The 16,432-nt window shown below is 47.0% G+C and overlaps 2 protein-coding genes and 1 pseudogene across 5 annotated transcripts in view; 1 reads left to right on the top strand and 2 right to left on the bottom strand.

Moving 5' to 3' along the window:
- Positions 1 to 532: 532 nt before the first annotated feature.
- On the bottom strand, positions 533 to 9,033 carry OVOL3 (ovo like zinc finger 3). Of its 2 annotated transcripts, XM_083627979.1 has the most exons (4): positions 8,782 to 9,033; positions 7,698 to 7,858; positions 5,909 to 6,089; positions 533 to 1,111 (listed from the first exon to the last, which is right to left on the bottom strand). In XM_083627979.1, the coding sequence occupies exons 1-4, from the start codon at positions 8,882 to 8,884 to the stop codon at positions 819 to 821; spliced, it is 738 nt and encodes a 245-aa protein (XP_083484105.1). In that variant the 5' UTR covers positions 8,885 to 9,033; the 3' UTR covers positions 533 to 818. The 2 variants fall into 2 exon arrangements, 1 of the variants encoding a protein (XP_083484105.1); XR_014551392.1 differs by lacking the exons at positions 5,909 to 6,089; positions 7,698 to 7,858; positions 8,782 to 9,033 and adding an exon at positions 2,879 to 2,993 and having other exon boundaries at positions 987 to 1,111.
- On the top strand, positions 2,785 to 3,642 carry LOC310769132 (small ribosomal subunit protein uS19-like; annotated as a pseudogene). The gene is made up of 2 exons: positions 2,785 to 3,093; positions 3,450 to 3,642. The product of its transcript is annotated as a small ribosomal subunit protein uS19-like (transcript).
- A 4,606-nt stretch (positions 9,034 to 13,639) lies between the features above and the next one.
- WDR62 (WD repeat domain 62) overlaps positions 13,640 to 16,432 on the bottom strand; it is a 30,761-nt gene continuing 27,968 nt past the window's right edge. For both annotated transcript variants that reach the window (XM_083626786.1, XM_083626787.1), the window contains exons 28-30: positions 14,985 to 15,051; positions 14,608 to 14,693; positions 13,640 to 14,377 (exon numbers count right to left, since the gene is read on the bottom strand). In XM_083626786.1, the coding sequence (XP_083482912.1) occupies positions 14,111 to 14,377; positions 14,608 to 14,693; positions 14,985 to 15,051 (420 nt within the window). In that variant the 3' untranslated portion in view covers positions 13,640 to 14,110. The remainder of the gene's footprint in view (positions 14,378 to 14,607; positions 14,694 to 14,984; positions 15,052 to 16,432) is intronic.

Genomic DNA, 16,432 nt, shown 5'->3' with positions numbered 1-16,432 from the left:
ATGTGTGGTTTGCCTACCTTTCCCTCATTCCAGCCTACTCCATCGCAACCAGGATGATGGGGCTGAGTGTCCGGTTTAGAGGTGTGGCTTTAAAGATAGCTTGTGCCCGCCTGCTTTTTAAAAAATGAGCTATAATGCAAGACAGCCATGTTCAGAGAGGAGGCTGGTTATGTTTAAGCGGGAAGCAGAACAAAATATTCCCCTGGCCATGAGGAAACACAGTTTTTAATATAATTATATGCTGTCTCGCCACCAATATTGGCCCCGCGAGGCGGCATGCAACAAAACGCCACTCATTACAAGATTAACAGATTAGAAACAGCCACATATTCAGCGCAGCCAAAAACTTGGGCAAGTGCAAAAAACGTTTGGGTCGGTGCCTGGAAGAGCATCACAGAGGCCGAAATGCCTGCAGAGCGCGTTCCACAGCTTGGGGGCCACTACAGAAAAAGCCCTGCCCCTGGCGGTCAACCAACTGGCCTCAGAAAACGAGGGCACCCACAACCGAGCTTGGAGAAAAGACTTGAAAACACAGCCTTCTGGGAACCTTCATTTTGAAAACAAAAGTTTTTAGTCCTCTGAGACTGTCGCATATTTTGGTAACAGCTAATTTTGAGAAACATAGATCTCAAGGCAGGGCTGGGCGAGACGCCCAGCACTTAGAAGAGGTGCAGAATTGGCACAGTCCCCTCTTGGCACGGGCAGCGAACAACTTGCTCCAAATGCATGATTTGGCTAGTTTTTCTACTCCCCTGTTTTCCTTACGTGGGATTCGGGTGCTGCTGTTTCCCGGTTTCCTCGGCCCTGGCCTCTGGGCCTCAGTATGCGGAAGGGTAGAGGACGTGGAACCTGGGGTGGAGGTCGGCCGGCGCCACCTTCTGGAACCCTCTGGCCAGGATCCCGTGGCCGGGGTGCAGGCGGCGGACGTGGCCGTAGTACTCCTCGCTGCCGCTGCAGGTGAAGCCGCAGTCCTCGCACACAAAGAGCTTGGAGCGGCGCTCGCGGTAAGCGTATCGCTGCTGGATGCTGTGGATTTTCTTGAGGTGCGACTCGAGGGAGCAGCGCTGGGTGAAGGCTTTGTCGCAGACGCAGCAGCGATACGGCCGGATGCCTGCGGAGGAACAAATGTCAGGTGGACAGGCCTATATTATTATTCATTGAATTTATATACCGTCCTATATCCAGGGGTCTCAAGGCGGTTCACGGAATAAAATCAAGATATAAAACCGCAAAATAATAAAACCTCTACACTTCAGTATTTTGTCAGTCTTCAACTCCACATACTCATTTTTGCTTTCATGCAAAAATCCCTTAGAAATTTCCAATCCCTAATACAGGATCGAAAAATTAGAATATCATGGAAAAGTTCATTTATTTCAGTAATTCAACTTAAAAGGTGAAACTGATATATGAGATAGACTCATGACATGCAAAGCGAGATATGTCAAGCCTTTATTTGTTATCATTGTGATGATTATGGCGTACAGCTGATGAAAACCCCAAAATGGCAATCTCAGAAAATTAGAATATTAAATGAAATCAGGAAAACAAGGATTGCAAATAGAGCAATATTGGACCTCTGAGAAGTAGAAGCATGCATATGTACTCAGTGCTTGGTTTGGGCCCCTTTTGCATCAATTACTGCCTCAATGCGGCGTGGCATGGATGCTATCAGCCTGTGGCACTGCTGAGGTGTTATGGAAGACCAGGATGCTTCAGTAGCATTGAATTACTGAAATAAATGAACTTTTCCACGATATTCAAATTTTTTGAGTTTCACCTGTGTCAGTAATGAGTTTTCTCTCATTAATCACGTTAACTTTGCCATCTCTGGGGAAATTACTTTTATATATTGAATTTATATACTGCCCTATACACGGAGGTCTCAGGGTGGTTCACAGAATAAAATCAAGATATAAAACCACAAAATACATCATCAAAATAAAAACAACCTGATAGCAGCCCCCCATATATTTTTTTTAAAAAAGGGCATCGGATGTCCATCAGGTCGACCAAAGGCCTGGTTAAAAAGGAACGTTTTTTCCTGGCACCTAAAAGTGTGTAATGAAGGCACCAGGCAAACTTCCCTGGGGAGAGCATTCCACAGATGGGGAGCCACTGCAGAGAAGGTCCCGTTCTCTGTTGCCACCCTCTGGACCTCTCGAGGAGGCAGCACACGAAGGAGAGCCTCAGGAGATGATCAGAAGATACGGTTTTGGGGATTCAAAATGACCTTAACAGATGGGAGAGCTGGGCCCAAATTACCACAATGACTTTCAAGAGGGACAAATGTAAGGGTCTGCACTTTGGCAGGAAGAACCAGGTGCACAAATATAAAATGGGGGAGACACCTGGCTTGCGAGTAGGACATATGAAAAGGATCTAGAGCTGAACATGAGTCCACAGTGTGATGGAGCAGCAAAACTTATGCTATTCTAGGCTGCATCAACAGAAGACTAGTGTCCAGATCAACTAATAGTCCCACTCTCTTCTGCCTTGGTCAGACCTCACCTGGAATACTGTGTCCAGTTCTGGGCACCACAATTTAAGAAGGATGTTGACAAGCTGGAAGGTGACAGAGGAGGGCAACCAAGGGTCTGGAAACCAAGCCTGATGAGGAACGCTTGAAGGAGCTGGGTATGTTTAGCCTGGAAAAGAGGCTGAGAGGAGATATGATGGCCATCTTCAAATATCTCAAGGGCTGTCATATGGAAGATAGAGCAAGCTTGTTTTCTCCTGCTCTAGAGAGTAGGACTTGAACTCATGGCTTCAAATTACAGGAGCAAACCGCACGGGATCTCGGCCTTTTCCTGGAGGAGACTGCGGCCAAGATGGCAGAAGTGGAGCAGAAGAAGAAGCGTACTTTCCGGAAGTTCACCTGCCGGGGTGTTGACCTGGACCAGCTCCTTGACATATCCTCTGAGCAGCTAATGCAGCTGTACAGTGCCTGCCGGTGGTGGCGGCTCAACCCTGGCTTGTGCCACAAGTAGACCCCCTCCTGAAGCAGCTGCGCAAGGCCAAGAAAGGGGCCCTGCCCACGGAGAAGGCAGAGGTGGTCAAAATCCACCTGCGAGACATGATTATCCTTCAATGGTAGGCAGTGTTAGATTTCTGTTATGCCACTGTGCAGTTTTTGGAATCACAAGACTCTGTTTACATTCCAGACTGTTGGAAGTCTCACGGGAGACGGATGTTGATGTTACTGGTTTCCTGTTTCTTTGTTCCAGGTTGTCCCCTGACTCTCACAGAGAGCAGATGCATATTCTTTTCGTAGTTACTAATAAACGTAGCGATGTAGCATATATTTCGGCTCCTTCTGCTGCTGTTTGGATACTCTGCGTAATGGGGGAACGTGCCTGAAACCTCATCAAAGGCTTAGGTCGTTAATCACCATCGGAGGAGAGCCTGATGGATCCCGAAGACACGTCCGAGGAGGAGAGCCGTTTCAGCTCAGTCGTACGGACACTCCCAACAGGCAGCATGGTTGGCGTGTACAATGGGAAGACATTCAACCAGGTGGAAATCAAGCCTGAAATGATTGGTCACTATTTGGGAGAGTTCTCCATCACTTACAAGCTTGTTAAGCATGGCTGACCTGGAATCGGGGCCACCCACTCCTCTCAGTTCATTCCTCTGAAGTAAGGGTCTGTATAGTTAAAGCTATGGTTTTCCCAGATGTATGGAAGTGAGAGCTGGACCATAAAGAAGACTGATCGCCGAAGAATGGATGCTTTTGAATTCTGGTGCTGGAGGAGACTCTTGAGAGTCCATGGACTGCAAGGAGATCAAACCTCTCCATTCTGAAGGAAATCAGCCCTGAGTGCTCACTGGAAGGACGGATCCTGAAGCTGAGGCTCCAAGACTTTGGCCACCTCATGAGAAGAGAAGACTCCCTGGAAAAGACCCTGATGTTGGGAAAGATGGAGGGCACAAGGAGAAGGGGACGACAGAGGACAAGATGGTGGGACAGTGTTCTCGAAGCTACCAGCATGAGTTTGACCAAACTGTGGGAGGCAGTGGAAGACAGGAGGGCCTGGCGTGCTCTGGTCCAGGGGGTCATGAAGAGTCGGACACCACTAAACGACTAAAAACAACAACATTTTGCTGGAAGCCGCCCAGAGTTTCTGGGGAAACCGAGCCAGCTGGGCGGACGAAGAGGCAGACACGACTAAACAACAACAACAAGGGGATTTGGGAAGAGTTGTGTCTCTCATGTAAATAAAAGGGTTTCCCAACAAAAAAGGAATGAAGATTTTGACTAAACACCAGGAAGAACTTTTGGACAGCCAGAGCTGTTTGACAGCAGGACTGTCTCCCTCGGGAAGCTGTGAACTCTCCTTCCTTGGATGTTTTGAAGCAGAGGTTGGGTGGCCATCTGTCTGGGATGCTTTCGCTGAGATTCCTGTATTGCAAGAGGGGGTTGGACTAGATGACCTTTGGAGGTCCCTACAGTTCTGTGATTCTGTGATACAATACATTGCGGGGAGCAAAGCTTGGATTGTAGAGGAACCAAACAATTGCTAACTGTGAAATATTCCTTATGGCACTGCCCCCTATGGAAGACCCCTATTCGGATTGGGAAAACATCAGTTCGTTAAAAGACTTGAAGGGTTGCTGTGTCTTAATTTTAATTAAACAAAGAAAAGCTGAAAGGCAGGCCAGAATCTTGGAAGATAAGATGGTGGAATGAAAAAGGGGCCTCTTAGGGGGACTGCGCTGAAAATAATTGACGGACAACAACAGGAACAATAAAATTCCTCTTGCAGGTCAATATCCATATAGATTTGCTAAATACAATTGAAAGTCTCGCACCAGTGGCTGTTAAGATAAGACAAAGGATTAAGATCAGAACTGTGATATTGGGAATAAACAAGAGAGAAAAAGCAGGAACAAGAAATAATTTTTTTCCCTCCTGACCAGCCAGAACATGAGAAGTTTTTTAAAAATATGTAATTTGAAATGTATAATTGGCTTTATTATTTGTATTGTGGTGGCAAGATTTGATATTCTACCAACTGGAGTGTTATTAAAGAAAAATTAATAAAAATTATTTACAATGTTAACAGAGAAATCTGAGGGCTCCCTTGGACAAAAAACAAGGACCCCAGCCAGGAATACCAGAGCAAAGCAGCAGCCAGTCGGCTTGGTCTTGATTGAAGACTGTCGCGACAGGACTCCCACCTGCCACCAGGTGGAACAAGATGGAAGCCCCAAACAAGAGAACCCAAACTTTTATTAGCTGCTAATCCCCATGTTACACCACCCCAAACTACATCACTCATACATCATGGTTACATCATGAAAGGGGAGGTCTGGTGGCAGTAATCTGAGCATCCTGGACCCTGCCCCATGGTTCCCCTTGCCCTCCACCAAACACCCATCAAGTGAAACAAAAGAGACATTTACATTTCCCTGTTTCCCAGCCAAGTTAATCCCACCCTTTTGTCTTCATCTGGGTTTGTTATTTCCAGAATGGCTACCTGTCTGGCACTCAGGTATCAGGATGCCAGGGATCATCACTCAGGCAGAGGGGCTGCTGAGGAGCTGAGCTCACCTTTCTATATGCATTTTTGAAGTTTTCCCAGTGAGCCAGTACATAAGATACATTTATCAGTGAATTCTTACATTTGGTATCGTGCAGCAAAGGCCCTTGGAATAGATAGGAAGAAACTGTGATGAAGTGTTTTGTGGGGAGAAATCACAAAAGTCACAAAAGTGATTGTGCTGATTTTGGTAGTGGGCTGTGTGTGCATGATATCTGCTGGAGGGGCAACCCCCCCCAACCTAGACATAAATTCCTGCAACAACAAAAAAACACAATACATTGGTCAATATGGATGTTATGTTTGTAAATTCCCCACCAAGGTGAGCAACAAGAGCCAAGGCCTTTGCAGGGTGAGGTCCCCACCTGTGTGCGTCCTCAGGTGCCTCTTGAGGTCGAAGGTGTCATTGAAGCCCTTACCACAGAACCTGCAGACATGCTTCTTGACCGAGCTGTGGCACTTGAGGTGGCGGTTCAGCATGCGCTGCAGAGGGAAGTGTTTGCTGCACACGCAGCACTGGAAGTGCGGCGCTGCAGGACTCCTGCCCTGGATGGAGCAGAAAGGAAGGAAGCGGGGCAGGTTGGGAGTTTGCAGACCAGACGAACGTTGAGGACCTGCAACGTTATACAACCCAGAGGCTTGGAACTACCACTCCCATCAGTCTCAGCCAGCATGGTCATGCCATTCAGTTTTCTTTTCATACAGTTGTGGAGATGTGCAGCCTGGGAGTCATTTTGGACTCACGGCTGTCCATGGAGGCGCAGGTCCATTCTGTGTCCAGGGCAGCTGTCTCCCAGCTCCATCTGGTATGCAGGATGAGACCCTACCTGCCCGCAGACTGTCTCTCCAGAGTGGTGCATGCTCTAGTTATCTCCCGCTTGGACTCCTGCAATGCCCTCTACGTGGGGCTACCTTTGAAGGTGACCCTGAAACTGCAATTAATCCAGAATGCGGCAGACAGACTGGTGACTGGGAGCGGCCACCAAGACCATATAACACCGGTCTTGAAAGACCTTCATTGGCTCCCAGTACGTTTCCAAGCACAATTCAAAGTGTTGGTGCTGACCTTTAAAGCCCTAAACGGCCTCAAAGGCCCAGTATCCCTGAAGGAGCGTCTCCACCCTCATCGTTCTGCCTGGACACTGAGGTCCAGCGCCGAGGGCCTTCTGGAGGTTCCCTCATTGCGAGAAGCAAAGTTACAGGGAACCAGGCAGAGGGCCTTCTCGGTAGTGGCACCCGCCCTGTGGAACGCTCTCCCATCAGTTGTCAAAGAAACAAACAACTTTCTGACATTTAGAAGACATCTGAGGGCATCCCTGTTTAGGGAAGTTTTTAATGACTGATGTTTTAATGTAATTTTAATCCCTTGTTGGAAGCCGCCCAGAGTGGCTGGGGTAACCCAGCCAGATGGGCGGTGTAGAAATAATAAATTATTATATTTTATTATCGTTGGAAGGGACCCCAAGGGTCATCTAGTCCAACCCCCTGCTGTGCAGGAACCTTTTGTCCAACGTGGGGCTCAAACCCACAGCCCTGAGATTAAGAGTCTCGTGCTCTACTGACTGAGCTCCAATATTTATTGCATATAATTTATATACCGCTCGATTGCAGGAAACAAACGGCAATAGAATTATCGTTACATGATTGAAAACGTTCGTAAAACTACAAGAGAATAGATTAAAACACATCAAAACTCACACAAGCTTCCTAAACTATCTAGGTAGGCTTGTCTAAATAAGAATGTCTTCAGCAGGTGCTGGTAAGAATATAGTTAAGGCTGATATCCATTGGCAGGGAGTTCCAAAGTGTCGGTTCTGCCACACTGAGCGATTGAGTTCTTACAGACACAGAGTGGGTGTCACGTGGCACCTTTTTTTGCGACATTATCTTGGATAAAGAAGCACATCAACTACTTTTGGAAAACCAAATGATTTTTATGTTACCTTCTGAAGATTTCAGGTAATGCTAAATAACAATAAAATACAATTACACTGAAACAGAAGAAGTGTGCATGCACACGAAAGCTTATACCAGAACAAACTTAGTTTGTCTATAAGGTGTTACTGGACAATTTTTTATTTATTGTTATTTTGACTGCACCAGACCAACACGGCTACCTACCTGAATAATGTATAAATCTTCCTGGTTTCTTACCTTGCTGCTCCTGGGGTATTTCCCCACGGGACCCAGTTGAGGATGACACGGGCTTTGAGTGACGCCTTGGAAGAAGTTTCCTGCGTGGGTTCTTTCCCACACGCTCACAGAGCCGCCTGCGAGGAGCCTGGGGTCTGCCAGGGTTTGAGCCAAGCTGCCTTCTGGAAGAACCAGTGCCGGATTTACGTTTAAGCTAAACAAGCTCTAGCTCAGGGCCCCACTCTCTTGGGGGCCCCCAAACTATTAAAGGGGGAGAAAACTGGATGTACATTTCCAAAATATAAGGTAACAAAGAAATCCTAGGCTCCTAGGCTGTAAGTCATGGGCCCCTCCTGCTAGCCTGCTCCCTAAAATATCCCTGGTTTGCTCCTTTCTATATATAGGGTGCCAATATTCTGCTATTTATCATTATTAGTAGTTTGCATCATATATTTACACCTATTTTTATTTCATGTTGGTCTTGGCTGGGGAGGGCGGGGTATCAATAAAATTTATTATTATTATTATTATTATTATTATTATTATTATTATTATTAATTATTATTATGTTCTAGCAAGTTTCTAGAGAGTAGATTATGAGTCTTTATAAATTGTGTTTCTCAAGGAACTTTTGTTATTGCCAAATGCCAATGGGTTTGCATTATTCAGTTTGTTATGAATAAAAAATCATTTTAAGTTAGAGCTTAATAATTCTTTCACTATTAATATACTTCTTCTTAATTGTATTTCAATTCAACAATTACTTTGATAAAAACATATTTTGTGATGTGCAGAAGGCTTTAGATACCTATTAGGACCAGAAATTGCCATATAGCATATATTCAACACAAAAAACAGCGACAATTTGTTGTTGGCAAAGGACAGCTGGACATAGAAAGGGCCCCATTACCTTCAGGAGCTGAGGGCCACATAAAACCTCAATCTGGCCCTGGGAAGAACCAAAACCAACCACCCTTCTCCAAGTATCTTTCTTTAATCTTTTCTTCCCTCTCTTTCGTCTTCAGCTTTCTCTCTCCTTAGGTCTTTTTCTTTTCTTTTCTACTTTCGTGTTGAAGGCAATGCAAGAAAATTTTAGCACACCTACCTGGGATGTACAAGTCTCCGCGAAGTTGGTCAGAGAGCTCCCCCCAATCCCGGGACGCCAGTCGCATTGAGACTCGCCGCTTGACCAGGAAAGATTTAGGCATGGCTGGCACAACCGTGGGCTTGCAATTCCCTGGCGGTATTTTGGCACTTTGACAGCAGTCACGAAATTAAAAGACACCTGCTTCTTGGGAGAAGAGCAATAACAAACTTAGACAGCATCTTAAAAAGCAGAGACATCACCTTGCCAACAAAGGTCTGTATAGTAAAAGCTATGGTTTTCCCAGTAGTGATGTATGGAAGTGAGAGCTGGACCATAAAGAAGGCTGAGCGCTGAAGAATGGATGCTTTTGAATTCTGGTGCTGGAGGAGACTCTTGAGAGTCCCATGGACTGCAAGAAGATCAAACCTCTCCATCCTTAGGGAAATCAGCCCTGAGTGCTCACTGGAAGGACAGATCCTGAAGCTGAGGCTCCAAGATTTGGCCACCTCATGAGAAGAGAAGACTCCCTGGAAAAGACCCTGATATTGGGAAAGATGGAGGGCACAAGGAGAAGGGGACGACAGAGGACGAGATGGTGGGACAGTGTTCTCGAAGCTACCAGCATGAGTTTGACCAAACTGCGGTAGGCAGAGGAAGACAGGAGTGCCTGGCGTGCTCTGGTCCAGGGGGTCACGAAGAGGCGGACACGACTAACAACTAAACAACAAGAAGAAGATTCTCTCCTGCTCTGCTTCCTTTCCAGATAAGAGGCTACAACCCGTTTCTCATCCAAACACCCAGCTACCTTCCAGCAAAAGCAGGAACAGGCACCCAGAATTCAAACCACTCACCTTCTCATCTGCTGCCAAGCCGAATCCAAAATCTCCGCCGAAGTCCAGCGAAGGTTGTGATTCTGGAGAGTGTGAAAGAGCCTGGGCTGTTTACAAGAGCGACACTGGATATCTCGCGATTTGAATTAGTGTTGCGGGGCAGGTGTGTGTGTGTGTGTGTGTGCGCGTTCTGAATGTGAACCGAATTCCAGCTCCTTTGCATACTTTGCGCTCCTAACTGCAAAGGCAACAAGAGATCTCCATCCTCTCTATGCAAATTCTGCACTTTGCTATAGAGGGAAGAGTCGAGGACGGTTAGCCGGCTTGCCTTTTTGAACAGGATAGCTGCAGGAAACCGGCGATTCACCTGATACTGGATGGCAGCAATGCTCACGCACATGCGTCAAACTGGACGTTGAAAAAGGCCAACCTGTTCACCACCAAAACACCATCAGTTGGCCTCGAATTTAATGACCGGGGAAAATTGGGCAGGTTTTTTAAAAAGTAACCTTTGCACACTAACGCAACACGACACTGTTGGATCTTTGCCCGTCACCGGTGTGTTCTGAGGAGTGCACCATTATTATCATTAGCAGAAGATACTACTCAGAGCAAGCTAAAAGGTTAAGTAGCCAGCACTTCTAGCATCTTGTAACACTGCAGTCAGGACAGATATACAGTGGTACCTCGGTTAAGAACTTAATTCGTTCTGGAGGTCCGTTCTTAACCTGAAACTGTTCTTAACCTGAGGTACCACTTTAGCTAATGTCGCCGGAACCGCCACCACGCGATTTCTGTTCTCATCCTGGAGCAAAGTTCTTAACCCGAGGTACTATTTCTGGGTTAGTGGAGTCTGTAACCTGAAGCGCCTGTAACCTGAAGTACCACTGTAATGGGATCAGAGTGCTGGCCAGAGCATGGGTAATCATGTATCTATAATGCTACACCATGAAAGCAATTTATTTTTGCAAAATAGACAAGTTATTAGGGAAACAAGGTGCTGCAGGAATAAATAACTATGTGATAAACTAGAGTTTAGGACATACACACAACAGTTGGAACAGTTCAACACTGAAGCCCAAGAGAGAAGGGTGGGTTCTGCCATACAGGATGTTCAAGCTCTGGTTTCCTGCAATGAACCAGGTTGGCAAAGGCTGGGGACAAGAAATGCCTTTTGTTAGGGATTGCAGGAAAAGACCTGCCAAGGCAATTCAGAAATATATTGATGTATGCGACAACGGTGGCAAGAGTCCTAATAGCACAAGGATGGAAGAACGAGGAAATCCCGACAAAAGAACAGTGGCAGGGGAAATGGATGGATTATGCAGAACTGGCGAAATTGACATACAAACTGCGAGACAAGGACAACGGTGGCTTTAAAGAAGAATGGGAACTTTTTACAAATTACTTTAAAAAACAACACAAAATGAATTGGACTCCTTGGCAGGCTTTGAATAAACATACACAAAGTTATTATTGTGAACGTAATAGATAATTTAAGGATCTTTACATTTTTATAATATGCAGAGAATAATATGTGTTGAAAAACCGGAGAAGAGCTGAGGGAAGTCTAGTAGGGGTTTTTTCTTGGGGAGGGGAGAAGGAAAAAAAGGGGGGAAATGAAGATGATATGCTTTTGATAATTTGTTATGTTGAAATTATTAATAAAAATTATTTTTTTAAAAAAAGAGAAATGCCTTCCTGCCACCGCAGAAAAGGCCCGCTCTGTGAGCAAGCTGGGAGTGGGGTTGTTTGGGCAGCCGGTTCCCGGTGGGTTTTTCCAGCACTTGGCCGGATGCTCGCAAGCAAACAAATCTCTCCTTTCAAACAGAGCCACATTTCCATGTCTCGCTCAGATTTGAATAAACCTGTTTCCATGGACAGCTTTCTGAGCAGTTTGATTTTATGCAGCCGAATCTCTCTCTCTCATGTTTTGATTAACAAACCATGCTGGAGAGTTCAGCCGAGGTCTTACCTTGACTGTATCGCTAACCGGGAGCTGCTGCAGAAAGTGGCTGTGGGACATGCTCCTGATCAGGGTTCCAGACAAGACAGCCCGGCCATCTACCAGGAGATTCCATCCTGTCCCTTACGCCTCCCATTTCCGTATTTATTCCATAACTATTCCATATTTCCATCTGCTACCGAGTTAGGTTCAAGAGCCTTGTATTAATTTACAAAGCCCTGAACAACTTTGGTCAAGCCTAACTGGCATTGCCTGAACCCTAATATCCCAGCTCAATCACCGGGATCGTAACTGGTCATTCCCCGAGTTGGCGAGGCTCATTTGGCAACAAGAAGGAACCGAGACTTTGGCCCAGTCATTGGCCCAGTCCTGTGGAACTCTCTGCCACTAGAGATTCAGCAGGAGCCTTCTGTTTTGACTTTTAAATGCTTGCTGAAAATTTTTTCTTCCAGCAGGTTTATGCAGGCAGTTGAGAATACACTGTACCTCAATAGTGAATTGATATCCGATCTTAATTTTTAATACTTCTTTACTGTATAGATTTATGTATGTTTGTTGTAAGCTGCTTTCATATGTTTTTAAGAGATAACGGAAATAAATAAAAGAAATAAATGTTTTGCTCTCAACAGTAGGTCTTAAGAACATGGAAGAGCCCTCCTGCAGCGCACCAAAGATCCGTCTAGTCTCAATCTCTCTTTTCATGGTAGGAAGCGCAGGATCATACCCCCCCCCCGAGCCCAGCCCTAGTCAGCTGCTAGGAATGTCAAAAGCTACCAAGTCAGACCATTGCACAAAACAAATGAAGTACCGTGAAAATATCTTATGGAAATACACTAAATAGTAAAATCAAAACCTCGTTTCACTGAACTATTCAGTTTCCTCAGAAAGAAATAGAAAAATTATAAACCTTAAATGACCAAAATTCAAAAAAAGGGGGTAGAACTCCCCAAAATTCTGAAGTATTATAATAGTTCAGTGAAACGAGGTTTGTAGCCGGCATCCCATTAAGGCTTTGTTCAATTTTAGGTTTTTCTAATTTTTTCCTTAAACTTTTTGATTTTTACTATTTAGTTTATTTCCATAAGGTAATATTTCTAGTTGATTCCTTCTCGTTTCAGGGATTTTCACAGTATTTCATTTGCTTTGTGCAATTTCTCAGTTCCGTGTCTGTCTTTTTTCTACCAAGTCAGACCATGGCTCCATCAAGCTCAGTACTGTGGACACTAACTGGCAACAGCTCTCCAGGGTTTCAAAGATACCGTATCTTTCGCTCTATAGGACGCACTTTTTCCCCTCCAAAAATTGAGGGGAAACGTGTGTGCATCCTATGGAGCGAATGCAGGCTCCTTGGCTTCAGTGATAGCAACGCGAAGCCTCCGAAGCGCAGAGGGAGCGCTCCCTCCGTGCTCCACAGGCTTCGCATTGCTTTCGCTGAAGCCTGGAGAGCAAGAGGCTTCGGTGCGCACGGACCCCTCTCACTCTCCAGACTTCAGGGATAGCTGCGCATAGCCCCTCTGGCAGGGAGAGGCTGCAAGCAGCTATGGCTTCTTTAGCCCCATGCAGCCTCTCCCGGCAGGGAGAGGTTGCGTGGGGCTAAAGAGGAAGCCAAAACAGCAAGCGGGATCCATCCCGCTGGCTGCCTTGGCTTGTGCCATAGCCCCACGCAACCCCTCCGGAAGGGAGAGGTTGCGCAGCCTGTACGCTGCTCTTTGGGGCTGGGGGGGGGGAAATAATATTTTTTTTCATCATTCCCCCCAAAAAAACTAGGTGCGCCCTATGGTCCGATGCGCCCTATGGAGCGACAAATACGGTAGTTCCCAGACCTGCCTGAAGTTGGCTCTGCAATGCTCCACTGTTGAGTTACAGCCCCACACACTCACCTAAAGCCCATAAGCAGGACATAACTCCTGCTTGTGCAACGGGACTTCACCTTCCTCTCGCCCCCCACCCCCACCACAGCTCTCTATGTGCCCCCATAAATCTCTTCTAGAGGGTTGGGGGCAGATCCGGAAGCATGAAAGGGGATGAGAGGAAGTTTGCGCACTCAGCAATGGGTCCCACCCAGTCAACACACACACACTTTTCAAAATCTAATAATACAATTTTATTAATTCTCAAAACCAAGAAAAAAACAGCAAACGTTGAAGAACCGCTGTTGCAAAGCAGCGTTCACACTCACACAGATGGACGAGAAAGCACCGTGGAGGAATATCAGAGCACCCGTAAGAACTTACAACACCTGCTTCTCCTCCTACTTCCCTCATTCTTATAAAGAATGCTTTGCATAAGAGGTCTCTGGGAAAAGCTAAAAAAACACACAACTTGTCAGTATTTGCTTCCAGGCGGAAAATGGGGTGTGTGTGTGTGTGGATGCACAGCAAATAGAGACTAGAGTTATAAACTAGAGTTATAAATGCTAATCTGTTCCCTTCTTGACTGCTGTTAACTCCTCAGGAGTCACACGGAAATTAATGGGCACGTTCTCTTGAGCTCAGCGCCGCAATAAAGTTTGTTTAGGGGCGGGGCAGACGTATCCCTTGCCTGGGGCGATTCAGGCGACGTCCGCCTTGTGGGTTTCCTCCAGCTTCTTCTGGACCATGTTCAGCAGCGAGTCAGAGTAATGCTTCAGGAGAGAGCGGGTCTCGCTGTCCTGAAGGCGCTTCTGCCAGGGCGACGGGCTGTCCGTGGCTGTTGCCGCGTCTGCGTTGTTCTTGATCTCTCGGGAGTCCAGCTCCCGTTTCATCCAGGAGAAAGTGCTAACCAGCCGGTTCTTTACGTGGAGAAGCTCCTCCTCCGTGGAGTCGCTGCAGGATGTCACCTGCACAGCAAAAGGACAAACGCTTTCACACCCAGGATTCGCACCCGTGACCGAAACTGGGCTGGGACAAGGATGCCAGGGACCCACAATGCCACAGGAGTACCCCACAGCCCTATATAAACCATCTCCTAGACATCTGACAGGATAATCTGATGACCCCCCAGAAATATGTAGATGGAGAAATTTTTTTTGAAAAAGTTCTGATGTTGCTGCCTTTTCCTATAGCTTACCTTATCGTAAAGCTGCAAAGTCTCTTGAAACTTGGTGCACAAAGGCTGCAGGTTTATTTCAAAGTTTTTGACCAGGACCTGTGATTCTAAGAACATAGGGAGGGGGGGGGGGAAGAGAGAGATTTCTACATTTGGAGCCTTCCCAGAAGGGGAAGAGGGGAGCACACCCAGCAGCATTCTTCAGTTTCCAAAGGTATCAGAAGAACGAGAACTGTTTGCATCAACTGGCATTTCTGGAAATCCATCCCACACAGCGACAGAGTCAAATCCACACCCTGCAGCACCCAATGTTTCTCCACAACGGGGAACAGTAATAATTTCCGCCTCTGCTACATGACAAGCATGCTGCAAACGCAACGTTCCAGAAAGTTTCCTACCTGAGGCGATGAACGCTCTGGCGTCAAGCTTTTCCTTCAGCTCACAGCTGGCTTCTTCAGAAAGTTTCTAAAGCAGTTACATCATAGACTGTTAGAAACCAAATCCCCGGGCTGCAAGTTTAACAGCATTGCAGATGCCCCAAACCCAGGGTCTCAGTCCCTTCCTTGCCTGCAAAATACCTAGCCACCATTTCCCATGCATCGACTCTGAGGCCGGAGAGTTCGGGCATTTAGGCAGGCTATAGAGGTGCCAGCGCAGCATTTGCCAATCTGGTGCCCTCTGGAGCTTCCAGACTACAACTCCCATCAGCCACAGCCAGCGCAGCTGCATTGGTGTAACAAGGAATGCACTGGGAATTTCGCACACACTAAACGGTTACGAGCAACTCCCAGTTTATGCAGGGGTTACGTTCCGGTTAAACTGCTTTCAAGTCATTTATGTTTGCAAATGTGGAAGGATCAAAGAAAATTCTTATTTACATCTCTGAACTGTGCACATGAAGCTGCTTTTGAGGACATCAATTTGTCTAGACCAGGGGTGGCCAACTCCCGAGAGACTGTGATCTACTTTCAAAATTAAAATCTGGCAGTGATTGACCCCCGTTTTTAGGGGTTCAGATCAAAGTTGTGGAGCTTTTTTGGGGAGGGAATATGCCCCGTTTTGGGGGGGCTTGGGGATTTTTTGCAGCTCTTCTGAGGGAGGGAGGAACAGAAGCAGCCACTGACCTCACGATCGCTGGCCAGATAACGGCCTCCGTTTCTAAACTCCGGCTTCCCTTCTGTAACAAATAGAGGCCGGTGCAGGGAGAGGGGCTGGGCCTGGAAGCGGGCCAGTGATCGACTGCGATCTACCAAAACCTTGCAGGGATGGACCAGTAGATCACGATCAACGTGTTGGACATCCCTGGTCTAGACGACAGCCTTGTGGGGTCTTTTCCGAGACCACATAACATTGGTCCTGAAAGACCTACATTGGCTCCCAGGACGTTTCCGAGCACAATTCAAAGTGTTAGTGCTGACCGTGAAATCCTAAATGACCTCGGTCCTGTATACCTAAAGGCAGTGGCGGAGGAAGCCTCTAAGTCACCCAGTGTGGGGCACCGGGGGCGGGGCAAACCGTACGGGCTGCCACTCAAGCGCTGTCCGTTAAGGCTTCCGCGCACTTGGTGCCTGTACCCTCGGCCACTCTACAGCTGGGGGGAGGCAGTGGGCCATCTTGTCACCCCCCCAGGGTGGCACCCGGGGTGGACCGCCCCCTTGCCCCCCCTTCTTACGTCCCTGCCTGAAGGAGCGTCTCCACCCCCCATTGTTCAGCCCGGACACTGAGATCCACCTTCGAGGGCCTTCTGGCGTTTCCCTCCCTGCGAGAAGCCAAGCTACAGGGAACCAGGCAGAGGGCCTTCTCGGTGGTGGCACCCACCCTGTGCAACGCCCTCCCTTCAGATGTC

Source organism: Podarcis filfolensis (genome assembly GCF_964270895.1).
Source record: "Podarcis filfolensis genome assembly, chromosome: 8".
Lineage (NCBI taxonomy): Eukaryota > Metazoa > Chordata > Lepidosauria > Squamata > Lacertidae > Podarcis > Podarcis filfolensis.
Note: the sequence above shows the minus strand (reverse complement) of the source record. Positions and strands in the feature narration are given on the sequence as shown.